At 38.3% G+C, this 17,849-nt stretch overlaps 1 protein-coding gene across 3 annotated transcripts; it reads left to right on the top strand.

The window, feature by feature from the left end:
* Nucleotides 1-8,552: 8,552 nt before the first annotated feature.
* Nucleotides 8,553-16,246, top strand: LOC146464513 (uncharacterized). Of its 3 annotated transcripts, none has more exons than XM_085129733.1 (4): nucleotides 8,553-8,624; nucleotides 11,663-11,756; nucleotides 13,068-13,119; nucleotides 14,472-16,246. In XM_085129733.1, exons 1-4 carry the CDS (start codon nucleotides 8,563-8,565, stop codon nucleotides 15,758-15,760), a joined length of 1,497 nt encoding a protein of 498 aa, XP_084985859.1. In that variant the 5' UTR covers nucleotides 8,553-8,562; the 3' UTR covers nucleotides 15,761-16,246. The 3 variants fall into 3 exon arrangements, with proteins under 3 accessions (XP_084985859.1, XP_084985860.1, XP_084985861.1); XM_085129734.1 differs by lacking the exon at nucleotides 8,553-8,624 and adding an exon at nucleotides 9,838-10,789; XM_085129735.1 differs by lacking the exon at nucleotides 8,553-8,624 and adding an exon at nucleotides 10,968-11,058.
* Nucleotides 16,247-17,849: the final 1,603 nt, after the last annotated feature.

The raw sequence follows: 17,849 nt of genomic DNA on the forward strand, positions 1-17,849 counted from the left end.
GATATATTGCGTGATACTTATCGTTGTGTTACTAGGAATCATACCAGAAATAACTATGCAATAACGTCATGACCCCGCTGAACTGGTCTGGCCTCCTCTAGCTCTAATCCTTCGCGTTGATCATTCGATCTGTTTTTTAAAGCGGATTTTCTTTGCTGTGAACTCTCCCAATTTCCGCCGTTTCAACTGTCGAGTACTACCTAGAAGTTATTATTTCGATTTACTGCTTGAAAAAGGTTGGTTTTCTCTCTGAAAACGGCAGATCCGGAGTCTTAAATTCAGACATGTGGCCGCCATTGAACGAAAACAACTTTTCCAAATGATGATTTGCTTTGACGTCACACAAGTAGAGATGAGTGGGTCCCCTCCCTCGTGATATACGCGCAGATAATGAAGTTTGATTGGGCTGCTTTTGTTCAAGACAATCAAAACAATAGAGCCCTTCTGGGAGAGGGAAGAATTTAATCTAGTTTTAATGAATAAATCAAATGATGATTTGACGTCACACAGAAGTGATGAGTGGGTCCCCTCTCTCGTGATATGTGCCTGAAAAATAGATTTTGATTGGGCCGCTTCTGTTGAAGACAATCAGAACAATATATCCTTACTAGGGGAGGACAGAGTTTAATGCATAAATTAATGTGCACATTTATGACACCGATGAAGAAAAAAAAGATACCCGACCGAAACCTAGACACGTCATGCCCTGCGGGCATTCCGTGTAAAAAACAGAGTGTTTCCTCTCGACACGGAAAGTTTCCAAAATCTTTCAAATCGAAAATTTGGGCTAAATAGAAAGAGCCAGCGGGTTGTCCCGGTTGAGAACGCTTACGGTTGCGCTCGCGGGGGGAAAGCGGGTGAAACCAGGATTAAATGTTGGCAACATAGCTACGAAATCGCTACGGGTACATTTTTGCACAATTGGAACTAAAGAGAGCCTACAAACCCTTTTCATGTTTTGGTATAGAGTGTAGCTGTATGTTTTTACGAATTGTGCTGGATTTTAGATGAGCCCGCAAACAACGTGAAAAGATATATAGCGACGCGACACTGCAACACGCGCCAAATCAACTAATGAGAGATTTATTATTCAACTCAGTAGCCCTTTGATAAGTAGCAAAGAACTGTGATGAAAACTGAATAAGGATGAGCGTGCGCGCGTTTAGATAACAAATCAGGGGTCGTCTATTTAGTATTTTGCTGTGCAAACAACTACCAAACAAGTTTTCTATAGTCCCGCCATTTTCAACCCTTTTGTTGTCACGTGACTAGACAACATGTAATCACATGACAATGTGGAGCTCACTGTGCTGATGAAGACTGTGAATACAGTCGAAAGCTACGTTTTTGCTCTGATTTCTCAGACCTTGTGACTAATTGATTATTATTAATTTTTTCTACTGTACAAATAACTGTAGACCTCTTCAGGTGCCTGGTACATCGGAAGATGATGCCCAAGGCTGAAAGATTGTCCGAAAAATGAACAGTTGGCTGAGAAGCGAAGCTCACAAGACAACTGTGAAATTTTGAGCAAAGTCTTTCAGCCGAGGGCATCTTTCAATATACCGATAAACCGGAAGGGGTTTATTTATTTTATAACCCACCGATTAATAGGCCTTATCACGGTTTTCGACGCCATTTTGACGAGTAGGCAAACAGGCTTGAAATAACAGTGTTTATATGGAAACCCGATGTCAAATAATTTTCATAAAACATCGCTTCTGAAAAATTCATGAATTGGAAACTTTTGGTACAAGGGAAAAGAATTTTAGGAAAAAAATTGGAGGGAAATAGCTGTCCAAGAAAGCGTCTAGTCGTGTTTTGAACTTTCCATACATTTCCCTGTATTTTTTTCCCGCGAACTATTTTTAGTAGCAGTTCACGGCTGGTTCGCTATAGAGACAAATGTATGAAAAGTTCAAAACACGACTGGACGCTTTCTGGCACAGCTACATCCCTCCAATTTTTTCTTAAAATCCTTTTCCTAGTACCAAAAGTTTCCAATTCATGAATTTTTCAGGAGCGATGTTTTATGAAAATTATTTGACATCGGATTTCCATACAAACACTGTTATTTCAAGCCTGTTTGCCTACTCGTCAAAATGGCGTCGAAAACCGTGATAAGGCCTATTTCTGATTTCTAAAACGAGCGCGCCATACGGAGCAAAAGACAAAAACAGCCAGTGATGGCCATGGCGTGATTACAGCAAAATAAATGCTAGCTTACTAGTTTACTATATTTTTTGCAACTGTGATTGGATTACATCAACTGAGATTTTGTTTTTGCCCGTCGATATATATAATCAAAGGCTACTGTGAGCAACTCGTGAATACGGGCGTCATATGTTTATTTCGTACTTATTTCTTGTTACAAGACGATTGTTCGACAGAAAATGATAATTGTGAGAAGTTATGGATTTTATGTCCCTCGTCCTCATAAATTCCAGTACCCCAGAGTCTCTCCTGGCGACCAACCGCTGGCCAAAGAGCCTGAGGACTCTGGGTGCGAGGTTGCTGGGGTACGGGAATTTTATTACCGCAGGATTTCTGCGGTAAAAGAATGGAAGCCGTTACTGAGCTTATACAGAGCAGCCAATCAAAAAATTTAATTTTTTTCGAATTCTCTCCTGGCGCCCACTCACTGACCAAAAAGGCTGAGGACTCTGCGTACGAGATTGTTCACTCGTAAAAATCGGGCGACGGTTATTCTACCGTGTGACGTGTTTTGTCCAATGAGAACACGCAGAAATTAATCGGATTATAATGTCGCATATTTTTTCTCGTTTTGCCCGTTATTCGAATACAGTGGAACCACACCAAGGGGACATGACAAAGAATCCGTGTTATCCGGGCGGTCCGTATTAAGCGGGCTCTCAGAATAAAACGTCACGGACACAAGTTTTATCGATACAAAGACTAAAGCTTACATTTTTTACGGAAACAGGGGGGTTTAATTTCTTAATTGTAACTGTAACAAGTTCAAACTAAAGAAACGGTGCGCTCATTTATCATAGTCTGACTAAAATTACCCTTTTGTTTTTGAAAAACGACAACGGAATCAAAGTCCCATAAGCATCAGGCCCGAGCGAAGGCTGACTCTGATAGTGCTGGCAAAGGACGTCAAAGAGGAAGAAGGCTACAAACTAAGCAATGACTCCAGCAAAAGGCCAAGGGAATGAAACTTTTGTATAGGCATAGCAGGCAGAAAACAGTATTAAAGGACTACAGTTCGAGGGTTAAACACCGGGAGAAAGACGCTCTGATCAAACATGTCGCGCTAATTTGCTACTGTTTTTTTTTTAGTAAAAAAATCGTATTAACCCATAGAAATCTGTCAATGTCTACAATTAGCAAATCATATCTGAGTGTCCGGGGTTACGATATTTCTATCTGTCAAAGCAGCTCCAAATTGTTTTAATAAGTATCTCATTCCAAGGTGTTTCTCCATATTACCAGTCTAACTTTTCCCACCATTCCTGGCATTTGTCCAAGTGATGTGATTGGTCAAGCCTCTATCTCCTTTGGGACCCGAAGGTAGATGGATTACTGCGATAACTTTATACCAGTACCGTGCGTGTTTTGGTAAGCTAATAAATGACGCGAAAACGTTCACATTATACAGGAGACCATTCACCGACATTCAAATCCTAACAGCACGCAGGATGTTCGTCCCATTAACCTAGTTTAATGGGCTAGCTCCCACAAGTCTCCTGTAGCTCAGTGGTAGAGCATCCGCGGAACGGGAGGTCATAGATTCGAAAAAATACATCTATCATTTTATTCACCAAGCTGAAAACCTAACATCGCAATTGAAACGGCTGATTCGCACACCCATGATCATTATTCTCCAGTCTCCATGCTGTTAAATAATTACTCGCCATCAGGGCCAAATAGTCAAATTGCACCTCATTCCCAGGGCCTTTCCCTCCCACTCAATTTACAATGGAAAAGCCCTGGGAACGAGGTTGTGACGAGAGTTGATTTTACAGGATTTTGTGAGAAAAGTCAACATGGATCAGGAGGTCTCAAACTTAATGGCCCTTTATTCTATATGTGGGAGGTGGAACTGGTGTAATTCTTTCGATCCAAAAATAATTTTCATCCAACCACCCTCTTGGTTCGATTACTATGGAGCCGCTGTAAGGGAAACGAGTCCGTGATCCTCCCCTATGCCAGTTGCTGGAAGAGAGCGGCGGAATCAGGAATCAAGCCTACCGGTCATTCGAAAAAAAAGATTGTGATTCCAAGGGGGCCCTGATGAAACATTCATTTACACTACTGGCTACTTTATTTAAATGAAAATCGAACCCATCAACCCTCTTCTTTTGAAGTTATTCAGTTTTCCTTTACCCTTTTGGCCCGCTTGTGGCCGAAAGAAATGCGAAAAAAATACGAAATCGATGCGATAAATAACGTTTAAAAAGAGTCGAAAAACAAGAACTCAACTCGCTTAAGTTATGCAAAAACCTAGCTTAAGAAACCAAAAGGTGACGGAGAAACTAATTACATACTAAATGAGGCGGTAAAGCTTGAATATGTGAATGTATACAAAAACAAACTAAGTGTTACGAAATATAAAGCTTTCTTTATTTATTCTGCCCTACATCCTTTACATCATGTATTATCAGGTTTTCACAAAACTCGTTTATTTTTAGAGGCAAGGAGATCTTAAGCAAGCTTTGTTGAACTTTTTTAAAGATCCCCCGTAATTAGTTATTACATAGTAGTGGGCGTCAAGAAAAGGATGGAATACTTACCATTAAATTAACAAGATTGTCCAAGCTTATATCTTATTACTTTTTCTGATACTAGCTTAAGATAATTGGTTTTGAATATACATTTTCAGTGATTTTTTAAAAGTTCTATATGATTTTGATTCCTTTAGAACAGCCGGTAAGCTGTTCCATACGACTGCTCATAATTTGTCCGTTTATAAGTAATGTATATATTTGATGCTGATCGTGTATTGTATGTATGAATTTTATCTTTTGTTGTGAAATAGTCTTTGTAGAACATTGGTAAGCTATCATGAAAACACGAGTACATGAATAGAGCTGTGAAAAATAAGCTCAGTTGATATATATTTTAAAATAACTTAAGTGAAGTGAAAATTGGTCCGGTTTCTTTTCTGTATCTAGAGAATGTCATTAGTCTTACTATTTTCTTTTGTATCATATGAATAGGTTTGAGTCTAGCTGGATATGTGTTTGTCCATACCGTATTACAGTATATCAGATATGGATAAATTATAGTGTAATATAAGTTTTGTTAAGTTTTTAGGGATAAGTAATGTCTGGCCTTAGCAAATATTCCTGTTAATTTTGATATTTTCATTGTTACATGATTTATATGGTATTTCCAAGAGAGTTCTTCATCAATGAACAACCCTAAAAATTTTGTATATTTTACCTGTTCAATTTGTTGTCCATCTATCGTTATTGACATTCGCTAAGAAAACGTCCTATTTTTAGTTTTCAAAATCATAAAATGAGTTTTATTGACATTAAGTGATAATTTGTTTGTTGATAGCCAAGTTGTAATGTTTTTGAGTTCTTGATTCATGGTATTGTATAGAGTGTAAGTGTCCTGGTGACTCAAAAATAAATTTGTGTCATCTGCAAATAAAATGAAAGATAACAAACGAGAGCATTTACATATGTCATTCATGTAGATAAGGAACAAGAGAGGTCCTAAAACTGACCCTTGTGGAACACCACACTTGATTTCTAAGCTATCTAATCTTGCTGAGTTGTATTTAACTACTTGTATTCTGTTTGATAAGTAATTCTTAAACCAGTCTAAGGCTACCCCTCTTATTCCATAATGTTCTAATTTATGCAACAGTATGTTGTGATTTACAGTGTCAAAAGCTTTAGATAGATCTAAAAATACCCCAATAGTATATTCTTTGTTTTCTATTGCGTGCATAATTTTTGTCACTAGTTCCATAATTGCTAAGTTTGTCGAGTGTTTTTCCCGGAATCCATAATATCAGGCCCGTAGCGGGGGGAGGGGCAGGGGGGGCTTGAGCCCCCCCAGAATTTTTGGAAGTTAAAAAGATATGTGCCCAAAAATATATAATTAACAAATTAATGTTTAATTCTGACGCTGCAAGTGCCTTTTCACAACCTTTAATAGTCTGTTTACTACCTGTCAGTTTCCTTCGCTAACAGGCACTCCTATCTTGCGAATCGGAAATAAGAATTAAAATGGATTTAAATCAACCAATTTGATGCCGTGAAAGCTGTCAAAATAAACTACTTGTTTTCTAAGACATCCGCTCATTTTAAGCAATACAAATGTCCTTAGTTTATAACAATTTATTGTTCCCGCGTTGTCACACAAAAAAGCCACACAAATATGTCCTCAAGACCAGAGAAAAAAATTCTCCTGTACTCGGATTCTTACTGCCCGATTCTAAATTTAAAAAGAGGAAGAAACATTTGTCGTCGTTTGTCTACGTCCTCCTTCAAACGTGAAATTAGGAAACTTCACGTAGTAGTCCACGTTAAAGAAAAGGCAAAAACATGTACCTAAGAGTGTGATCCAGGGGGCAAAGTTATTGTTTTACTTACTAAATCTATCGGGTTTTTTATGTTCTCGTTGCATCTTAAACTCCCAAATCAGTCTGTTTTGGAGTGACGGGGGGAGGAGGGTGTAATTTTTTGTTTCACCATTTTGCTAAGCCCCCTCAGTTGTTTTAGCCTTGCTACGGCCCTGTCATATTGACTATATATGAAATAGTAACTTGTGTTTGTTTAAAAATTTTGAAATTCTATTGTACATTAATTTTTCTAGAATCTTTGAAAAGTGTTAGATCTACTTTCGTCTAACCAAGGGGGAATCAGCTCAAATAAACCATTGGGTGAAATTAGAAGACGCACACAATGGTGGTTCAATGGTTGCTTGTATTTTACAAGTTCACTCCACAGCTCAACTACAACATTCTCTAGCGAAGAACTTCTCGCTTATGTTGGTTGGAGTATGATCGACAACCTACTGTCAAAAACTCATCATCTACTAACATAGGTTTACGTAAGCCCTTCTTTGATTGGTTAGTGTTGGAACTGGTAATGGGTACCTTCCTTTTATTTACTCTGAAAAATGTACCGTTGTTTCAAGATTTTCACTAGGTTCTTCGATATGTCCAACCAAAATAAGGCAAAGGGAGAAATATAAAAATTACAATGAATATTTGTATCGATAAAAACTACAAATTGACAATCGCGAGTTTGTAATATACTCGGATGAAGTTTCACGCATTGTTTAGTGTTCTTGTTGTAAAACAACAACTTTCCAAGAAGAAAGGCAGTACTACAAGTCCACGCCTATTTCCATAAATTAAGGTGTACGTGTTTACAACCTTCAGCTATCTTATTAAAAATACAGTACGTGGTTACAGAACAAAAAGTGTTGACATTGACAGTCACCTTCAAATGAAAAGATCTAAAGATTATTTTTATTAAAATAAATACAGTAAAAGCTAACTTAAATAACAAGATATCGGCTGGTATAGATTCGGTAAGAAACACTGAATATCTTTACTAGAAAACGATAAAAAACAAGAAGGATGGCCATTTCCAGGCAAATGCCAGCGAAAGGTTAACTTAAGGTCAGATACGAAGAATTACAAATTGACCCCATGTAAACAATGTATTGTTATTGAGGAAAAACTTATTTTAAACATATTTGGTAGAAGGATCAATTTCCTTGGAAACAATCCAAAACAGAACACCTTCTTATACCTGCTTAAAATATTACAAGTGTGAGTTTCTACTTTGTTCGTATTTTTATTGTTTAACAAAAGCATGGAAGGACTGATATTAGTCATTATTAAAAACTGCATCATTGTATAATGCAATTCGAGGGATTTGATTGGCTTAGCGGCCATGGTATATGAGCAATTATACCATGGCCGAGAAATGGCGACCATTAAATTGCCTTCTGGTCGTTCTTGCACAGCGAAATCAGTAAGATCTAGCAATATTTCTCGGTTGTTTTTAATAAAACAATTATTCCACTTGCGCTTGTTGGATATGAGATGATTATAGCCAACTCGGCGCTACGCGCCTCGTTGGCTATCTATCATCTCATATCCAACGCGCGCTCGTGGAATAATTGTTAAATAGTTGGAAAAATAGACGATAATGAGATGGAAAAGTGCGGACGCGAAGCTTAACGAAACAAAGGTTGCAAATTACTATTATTGAATCCAAAAGAAACATAAAAGTCTTTTGTCCACTTTGCATTGTGTCCTTGTGCCTTTCCACTACCGGCAGCCCCCTGGGGGGAAGGGTACGCCCGTGCTGTAAGCTCCATAGGGGATTTCTCATGTGTGGTTCCAAAGTGTATGGTTTTTTAGCCTTTTTGGTCTGAAATAGGTATATAGATTTTAACCATTTTGGTCTGAAAGTCTGAAAATGTTCCCTGACAATCACGTTATCTGGATTTGGCCAGAATGAAAGTAGTCAGGCAAACTTGACCCGAGACCCGAGAACCGCCACTGCGTAACGACCCAGACCCCCAGACTCCCAGACCCATGACCCTTGGAAAGTCGTCAACATGGCGGAGGTAGAGGAATCATGGCGTTCTACAGAATTCCGCCAAAAAGTTATTTCTCAGATGTAAGTATTCTATCTTAACCATAGTTCTTAGTTCATAGTAATATACGCTATATACGAGTAGCACTTTTTAAAAAATAGGAGTGTGAAAATTGATTTCTGTCAATATAAATTTGTTTAGGTTATATAAAGAGATTTTAAGAATCGCGTTTACGTACGACGAACGGAAAACCTCAAAAAAATCAGGCCATATATACCATGCACCAGATTTCTACCGAATCAACTATGAGAAATTGTATCCGAGTAGGAATGGCTAAAATTCCATTATGGAACGGTTTTTTCCGGTTGTTCTGATTTTCCAGAACGCTAGGACAACTTCGCCAGGGTATACCTAAAGCTAAGAAATTTTATTCTGGAAAATTTATGTTCCATTCTATTCCTCACCCGAAATTTCCAAACGTTTTGGTCGAGTACAGTGGAAAGCGTCTTGTGGTTTCCCGGGCAGGTTTCTTGTACCATTTGTCATACCACTTGCTACCATTTACCATTTGCTGTTCACCATTTGTCTTAAATGTAATCCTAAGTTAGCACAAAATTCATTCATTCATGTATAGATGTTAAGGTAACAAAATGTATGTTGAGTGAGCCACAAGGGAGCAATACAGAGTACATGCTATGGTGTCCTTCGCAGGGGATACACCTTTTTACCCGGTGTGATCAATCAATGACAATGGCAATCAATGGCCAAGCCATAATCACAAGCTTCAATCCTCTAATTGCTATCAATTGCCATCGATTGATATCAACAATTATTATTGATTTCATCAATTGATCACACCGGGCTTAATTTACTGTTCCTGATGCCATTTCAATTGGGGGCAAACACGGCTAAAATTAAACGAAAAGTCTGGGATTTTGGCTGTCTTTGAACATGTGTAACTCCACTCACATTAGTCAGATTTCAACCACGGATATGTTTTTCAAATTAAACATAGACCTGGAGACTTACCATTGCCCATCCACATAATTTGGGAACACAACGGCATCTTGTGAAACTTCATCCAAATGTTTGAGTTTGGGAGGACCATGCATACTGAAAAATATGTAAGTCAAGGCCAATGCTGGAATTGGCTCTATCCGACGCATAAAACACTTTGTCCCTCCTACTTCGTGTGTAACAATTTACAAGGTACTACAGTCGAACCTCCCATAAGCGACCACCCATAATGTCAAGGATATGTGGTCGCTTGCAGGAGGTGGCCGCTTACAAGAGGTCAGACCACAGGGGTCTTAAATTTCGGGTTGTTATTAAACGGAGACCTAACCCTTTTGCCAGTGTTTAACAAAACCCATAGTAATAACTTTTCTTACCTACAAGTATATTAAGACTGGTCCAAAATCATTCTAGGCAAAAAAAATCTTAGGGTCTATGGTGATTACTGTTTGTATCTCACAGCGATTGAGACAATTATTGCGAAAGAAACTTGATTCTTTTATTACTCCAAGTAGCGCTGTCTAAATTTTTCAGGAACGGATTAAAAGCAAAAAGATAAGACAGATAAAAGATAAGAGAGTTTTTTCCTACAAGGGATTCAATCTGATTAAAGTTTATTTCAGTGTGAAGTATAGTGCATGTGTATTTTATCAATTGTTTCAATGCTAAGCTATATTGGGAAACACTTCCGGTTGCTCTGACTGTAAGATTTATGGCGTCTGCTGTAATGATGTGGCCAATGTGTTACAGTGAAACATTTTTCACTTTCCGCCTGTAAGAGATACAGCAGATTGTGTGTCTAGTGGTCGCCTACGGGAGGTTGAAAACAATTGAAAATTTTAAACAATCATCTCTAAAAGTGGCTGCTTACGAGAGGTGGTCGCTTACGAGAAGTGGTCGCCTACTAGAGGTTCCATCTATAGTGATTTGACTTGAAAACTTTTGGTATTTTGGAAAAGTTGTCGCTAATGAGAGGTGGTCGCTTACGAGAGGTGGTGGCAAAGGGAGGTTCGACTGTAGTCTAGTCCTATTTTGACTATAAAAGTTGCTCCTCTCTCTGATCTGGGATACCTGTGACAATTAAGGTCCAGAAGGACAAGTTACAAGAACTCCAGTCTAGGTCAGCTTGGGTTATTACTGTAGCAAACTATGAAGGACGCTTGACAGATATTTGGAATGAACTTCAATGGCCGACCCTTGACGCAAGGTGCATAAGAACAAAATCGGTTTTAAGGTATAAAACAATCAATATGCCTCTTGTCCGAGAAACCTGTTCCTTAAACTCAGTGATTGTAAGAAAAAATACAACTCAGTTTCAGGGACAGCAAGACAGACTTAGCACTTCCAATTAGCCTGAAACAAATTTTTCTTAAATGCAGTTTTCAGCATCATGTAGTGGTGCTATGCCCTTGATCAATTTGAAAAAAGAGGCTAAGCTTGCTAAATCGCTTGGTAAATTCAGCAGGGAGACAGCCTATCTCCAGGGCTATGCTCTTTCCAAAAGTAGTCAATGCAATGTGATGTAATGTATTTAACTGTATTCATTGTTAAGTCTATCTTTTTGTGGTGTAATTTAATGCGATTTAATTTAAATGTGCTGGCATTTTATTTGTCATATTTGTACCTGTCTGTTCTGTTCATTTGTAAACATCCCCCATCTAGAAACCAGCTTTTACCTGTTTGGCCAGCATTTTAAAATAAAGTTCTACACTATGTATGGTATGTCTCTGTCTGTCTGGTTGTCTGTGTGTATGTATGTAGTTATAACTGTCACAAACATCAAACTTTATTTACATGTTGGTTGTACTACTTAAACCCTGGAAAATCCCATTACAGAACCCTGTAAATATTGAGCCATAAAATTAAAGCAGCAAGTTTGACACTATCAATCAATCAATCAATCAATCAATCAATCAATCAATCAATCAATCAATCAATCAATCAATCAATCAATCAATCAATCAATAGCATTTTTTTTTAATTCAAAGGGTGGATGGAAAAATAAATCTTAAATTAAGATATATTTTATGACCATCTTCTCAAATCATCTCTTAAATACAGTTTATCAAGTTCCTGTTTTTTTCTTTCTGTATTGCAAATCTATTAGTGAGGAAGCAATTAAGAACTCAGAGGATCCAAATATGATGAAAGCAAACCCAAGTGAGATGGAAAGGGAAGTTTTTGCTGCAGTTACAACAAAGGTAGGTAGAAGAAAGAGATTATCATCTAACTCCAGTTACATAGTACTGTTTGAATAACAAGTGAAGCGTCAGTATGGATGTGACATGATATTCGTATAGTTGGTTATTTGTACTAGTGTAAAAAAACTGGATTGGTGGTTATTCATACAGTATTAAAAACTGGTGCACACGTTCATTTTGTTTCAGTTTTTCATCAGAGTTTTCTAGTTACTTGTCATCAATCTGTTTTTAGATTTACAATACTACTTACAAGGCTAAAAAGTTAAAAAGATATTAAAAAAACCCATTTTCTACTAATCAAGTAATCCTCAGGTTTGGTGTGTATAGTATTCTTGTATATTTTTACTCATTGTGCAGTTCCAGAAAATATCCATACTCCCCCCATGGAAGGTTTTTTGTTTTGCATACCCAATCCCCTTAGGAAACTCCAGTTCATGCTTTGCTTCTAAAATATTGACTCTTCAGACCCCCCTCCCCCTTGGAATTTCTGCCGATGACCTTCCATGGGGTGGGTATGGATTTTTTATGGAACTGCACAAATTTGTGTTGTTTCTTGATGAGCCCGCACTGTATTAATAATTCACAATGATATAATAGGTTTACTACACACTGAACCATCTACTACGATATATGTATTCAACATATCAGGCCATCAGACAAATAGTACTACTGCGCATCTTTCTTAGTTGTCATGACAATCTTTCTTTCTTCATGTCAATTAGATAAGTATTTTGTATACATATTTATTAATTTTTAAGAAGCTCCGTGGTTATAGTTCTATCTTTTCTGTTCATATATATACAAGGAAATGTATAATTATGCAAATTATGTAGATGAAAGACTGTACAGAAGAAAAGATTCTCACAGTTATCTAATTGCAACCAGACTGTTGCAAAACAAAAAAACTGAAAAAATTCAGGCTTGAACGGGATTCGAACCCATGACCTCTGCGATGCCGGTGCAGTGCTCTACCAACTGAGCTATCAAGCCAACTGGGAGCTGGTAATGTTCTGAGTTCATAATATGCCCCTGAAGAATAAATGAATAAGAATTAATTCTGGAAATGTGTGTGCACTGCAGATGAAAGATTATATAGAAGATAAGGTTGTCGTAATTATCTACGCAACAAAACTGTTGCAAAAAAAACCTGTGAGTTGAAGTGTCATGCTCATTGGCTTATTTAAAATATTGTTGCATGCAAACTTCACTGGATGTTGGTTTGTTCATTCTTAATTTACCCTGCAGTTTTATGTGCTTACTTGTCACAAACTTCGCAAAGTACTTTTTTGTGTGTGTTACTTAACTTTTCAGGTTGATTACCTTACACACATTGCCTGTCTTTTGGTTTCCATTCGGAATATTGGTAAGTACAGGACATGTCTACCACTGGTAATACAGTGGTGGATCAAGGAGATGGACCTGCAGGATTACCAGTGGACCACAGCCATTCAAACAGTTGACTAACTTGGGAGATGTTGTTTTGAATAAATGTAGTAAATATTATTATTGATATGACACAGCTCATCCCATAAAATGAATTACAGTGTCTTTACAATGTTACAAGTAAAAATCAATTTACAATAACGGCTGAAGGGACTTGAATACTTTAAAGTACACCTAACCCCAATTTTTTTTTCTCTTAAATAAATCTTTGCACCTGTTTGAAACATATTGCGCTATTTGGCGACTTTTTCAACCAAATCTTGACTTTTTAAAGGCTGTAAAAATTACGAAATCTAGCCATCATCTGTCCCATGACCGAGCTGGTAAGGGGCATGGGTCTATTCTTTACTTGATGTCACAAACTGATTTGCATTGTATTAAGTCTTTGTGAAAATGCATGCAAAGCAGTTTGTGACGTCATGTAAGGAATAGACCCATGCCCCTTACTAGCTCGGTCATGGGACAGATGATGGCTAGATTTCATAACTTTTACAGCCTATAAAAAGCCAAAATTTGGTCGCCGCAAAAAGGCTTAATGCGTTTGGAACAGGTGCAAAGATTTATTTAAGCAAAAAGAAATTTGGTGGGTTAGTTGCACTCTAATTGGCTAGTACTGCTAATTGCTTCAGTGTTGCCTCTCATGAAGGCCATTATCTTCTTACCAGTTTTAATTAATTTTATCCTCTTTTTTATGAGGTGGCGGTCTAGGCCATGAGGATTTGAAATTGGGCATGGTTTTGCCATCTGACTGAAATTAGGTGTTGTTTCTAAGGGAACTATATTAGAGTACATAAATGACCCACACAAAGGAGATACAGACCCTTGACTGATTTCTTTTGTTCTCAACTAACAAGGCTTTGCTTGACTTGCTTCAGTCTCATATACAAAATAAATCAGTCAAGCATTGGTATCTCTTTTTTGTAGGTCGCTTGCAATTTCTAGAAAAGTGATGAGCCAGCAGTAACTTCTTGATTATTCAGAATTTTGCTCAAAAAGTAAATATGCAACTAAGTTTTTTCATGTGACAGGCAGTCTCCGTGCCAAAATCAAGTGCTTATTTGGATCAATTTTGATTTTTACCCCCTCTTTCTCAAAACCTTTCAATTATATTTTGGTCCGTAATAGGGTCAGGATTTGGCAATACACCCACACTAAAAATCTTTGAGAGTTTCCCTACAGCTTCCCCCCCCCCCCCCCCCTTCTTCATTGGTGTTTCAGTTGTAGGAGTTAGCTTTTAAACCTATTAATTTTCAACTTTTTTTTCAACATGAGGATGTACCGTTGAAGGAGAGCAACAGCCACTAGCGGCTAGCATGACTCCTCAGTCTGATATGAGGTCCCAGTTCACAACTCCTCAGATTAACAAGCACATTGTTGGTACACAGGAAGCCACCCAGCAATTACCAATGCAGTTGTTTCAACAGGCCGTCCAAATACCCGGTGGCATGTCTCAAGCTCAGATTAAAGCACCATGTAACAGCAACTTGGCAATAATTGAAGACCTGCCTTCTATGGAAATCCGCCAAAAAATTATTTTTAAAATTGAAGAAGAAATAAAGAAATCAGGAAATCCGAAAATGGCGTGGAAAAGTCCCGGTGAATTGGAAAGTCTAGCATATTCCCAGTCAAAAACAAGGATCGAGTACTTTAGATACCTGGCTCGTATTTTTGCATGCATTAGTTACAGTAAGTCTCCTACAGAACAGCAACAGTGTCAAGCAGCTAACGTAACTTCACAGTCTGATTTAAGACATGCATCTCCTCCAATAAACAAGCAACAGGTGATGAGCAATATTGGAGCACAAAACGCCTCCAATCAATATCCAACGCAGCAGATTCAACAGGCTGTTAAAATCTCCAGTAGTTCATCTCAAGCTCACGCGATGACAATATGTACTAGTAACTCAACAACGGATAAAAGGTTGCCTTCTATGGCAGTCTGTCAAAGAATCATTCCGCAAATTGAAGAGCAGTTGAGAAGATATGGGAATCCAAATATTTCAATCAAATCTCCTGAAGAAATAGAAAACCAAGGGCATTCTGAGGTGAAAACAAAATTTGAGTACCCTGTGTTTACTAAAGTGAAATCAAGACAGCAGGAACAACAAGTAGCTAACATGACTCCAACACAATTCTCAACTTATCCAATTAACAGGCGACAGGTGATGATGAGCACTGTAGGAGTGCAGGGCACCACCCAACAGTTACAAATGCAAAGGTTTCAACAAAATGCCCAAGTACCCAGCAGTTTGTCTCGTGAGTCTCACATGATAGCACCATGTAACAGCTACTTGGCAACAAATAGGGATTGGCCTTCTGTGTCATACCGCCGAAGAATTATCTCAAAAATTGAGGAGCAGTTAAATAGATGGGGCAATCCAAACGCTTCAATGAAAAGCCCTGAAGAAATAGAATATCAGGTATATTCCAATGCAAAGACAAAGGCTGATTACCTTGCAAAACTTGCTCATCTTGTGCATATTGAAGTCAAAGCAAGTCGGCAACAGCCACAAGGCGCTTGGCATGAGATGTCTACTCTGACTCCAGTCTCGTTTGGTTAGCAAGCAAGCAGTAGGCGGGTGGCAGTACTGTAGCAGCGGGTTCTGCTCACCAAATACCAATGCCAGTAACAGGTAAAACAAGATGTTAAAATGCTTGGTGGTTTGACTCGAGCTTAAATGAAGTCACAGGCGGCCCATACATGAACAAGGCTGTTGCAGAATTATATTTAGTATAAAGCTGACATATCTTTTATTGACTGTGTTTCTCTCGTTAATTGAAATAATAGAATAAGGCATTGATATTTTTAAGCACAACAGAATTTAACTTTATTGTGATCATGATGGCATTTAAACTAACAGACTAGCGCTAAGACTAGCAGATGGAGTTATTATTTTTTTATAATGAACTATATAATAATTTTTATTGATATATTTATTTTTGTTTTAAACTTAAAGTTGTTGTTGTTGTTGTTGTTGTTGTTGTTGTTTTTCTTCAGAGATCATGTTAACACGATATTTTGCTATTTTGTAAAGATCAATGTAAAATAAACTTCCTTACATTTATTATGTTTTTCTATCGCTTCAAACCATACCCGGGTACCAAAGGGTTCTCTTTCCGCGAATGGCCACCGTGAGAGTGAGCCACGAAGGCGGCGTCGTTAAGTGGAGAGCAAGTCGCATCACCCTTTTGCGGCACGACCGCTCCCCGCGAAGAAAATGAAAAAAACTCTGGCACCCATGAGTCAACATTACAATGCAGTGACGCTCACCAGGGCCCGGTTGTTCGAAAGCCGATTAACGCTAATCCCCTATAGAGAATTAACCGAGGTTTTCATCTCGCTCATTGAAAATGTTTTTAAAAGCTAATTTTAAGTTAACGGTCAAGAAAAGTCTGAGTCAAAACTGAGGAACAGAAATCTTTTTGAAGAGTCTTCATTGATTAGTAAATAAACTCGAATCAAAGTTCACTATTACCCAAGATTAGCTTGACGGGCTTCGAACAACTCGGCCCAGGGTATTTAAACCATTAGACAAGGGGGTTAGTTTCTAAAAAAAGACTATTGCTGCTGTGCTGTATCGATGGAGGAGTGGAAGCAAATATTCCAGTTTGGTTTTGTCGACTGACTTGAAGGTAACTTGGCCACCGTAAAGAGATTCGAGAGCCGACGTTTGTAGCGCTAGCCCGGCTTTCGGCGCTCTGATGAAGGGCTAGCGCGCGAAACGTTGGCTCTAGAATCTCTTTACCGTGGCCAAATAACCTTCAACTTGGTTGAGAAAACTAAACGTCATAAAATATTCAAAACTCAAGTTGGACCATGAACTGCAGGTGAGTGGTTTCACTGCCAAAACTATGAGCGGAATTGGCTTTATTTTCCTTAGAGAGTACGCACGTAACATTTGACGCCATTTTTGTTGTCTTTACTCTTATAGACAAAATAGCTACGAGTCAATCAGTGCGCGGGAATTTAGACAGTTATTATAACTGAAAATGTACTTTTTCCATCTGTTTACCCAAACGATCCCATAATGCTCCACTCGTACCAGTCTCCCCCAAATTTCTGGAGTGGATACTCCCGGCGAACAAGAACCACTCATCGCCATTCAAATCCTAGCAGTATGCAGGATGTTTGTCTCATGAACCCAGTTTAATGGCCTAGCTCTCACGAGTCTCTCATAGCTCACGACCTTCCTAACTAGTAATCGTACTAAGGTCATGGGTTCGACTACTGTTGGGAGAACTCGGATTTTCTTTTTCCGGTTATGTCTGTGTAACTAACTAAAAAAAAAACGTCTATCGAGAATGACAAATATAAATCACGCTGTTACGGCCACCTAGTTCTGATTCCGTTGATTTGGCGAGAAACACAACAGAAACAATGCCCTGATCCTCAAAACAATGGCAGCTGCTTCACTTGGGGCCAAACAACCGTTGGAAGGTTTCACTGGCGTGTGAGCAACAGAGGCTGGGAAGCAGGATTTCCTACAGATATGGGAAAACAGGATTGAATTATCTGACAAACTGGAGGGTTTAACCAGTGCATCGTTTGTGATGACCCAACTAACGTCTTTGAAGAAGATTTGGATTGAGGTATTGTATATATTTGACATGTCTTGATAGTGCGGATTTGTGGCGAATCTGAAAGCAATC

This window comes from Pavona decussata, unplaced genomic scaffold, assembly GCF_977016875.1.
Source record: "Pavona decussata unplaced genomic scaffold, jaPavDecu1.1 SCAFFOLD_163, whole genome shotgun sequence".
Classification (NCBI taxonomy): Eukaryota; Metazoa; Cnidaria; class Anthozoa; order Scleractinia; family Agariciidae; genus Pavona; species Pavona decussata.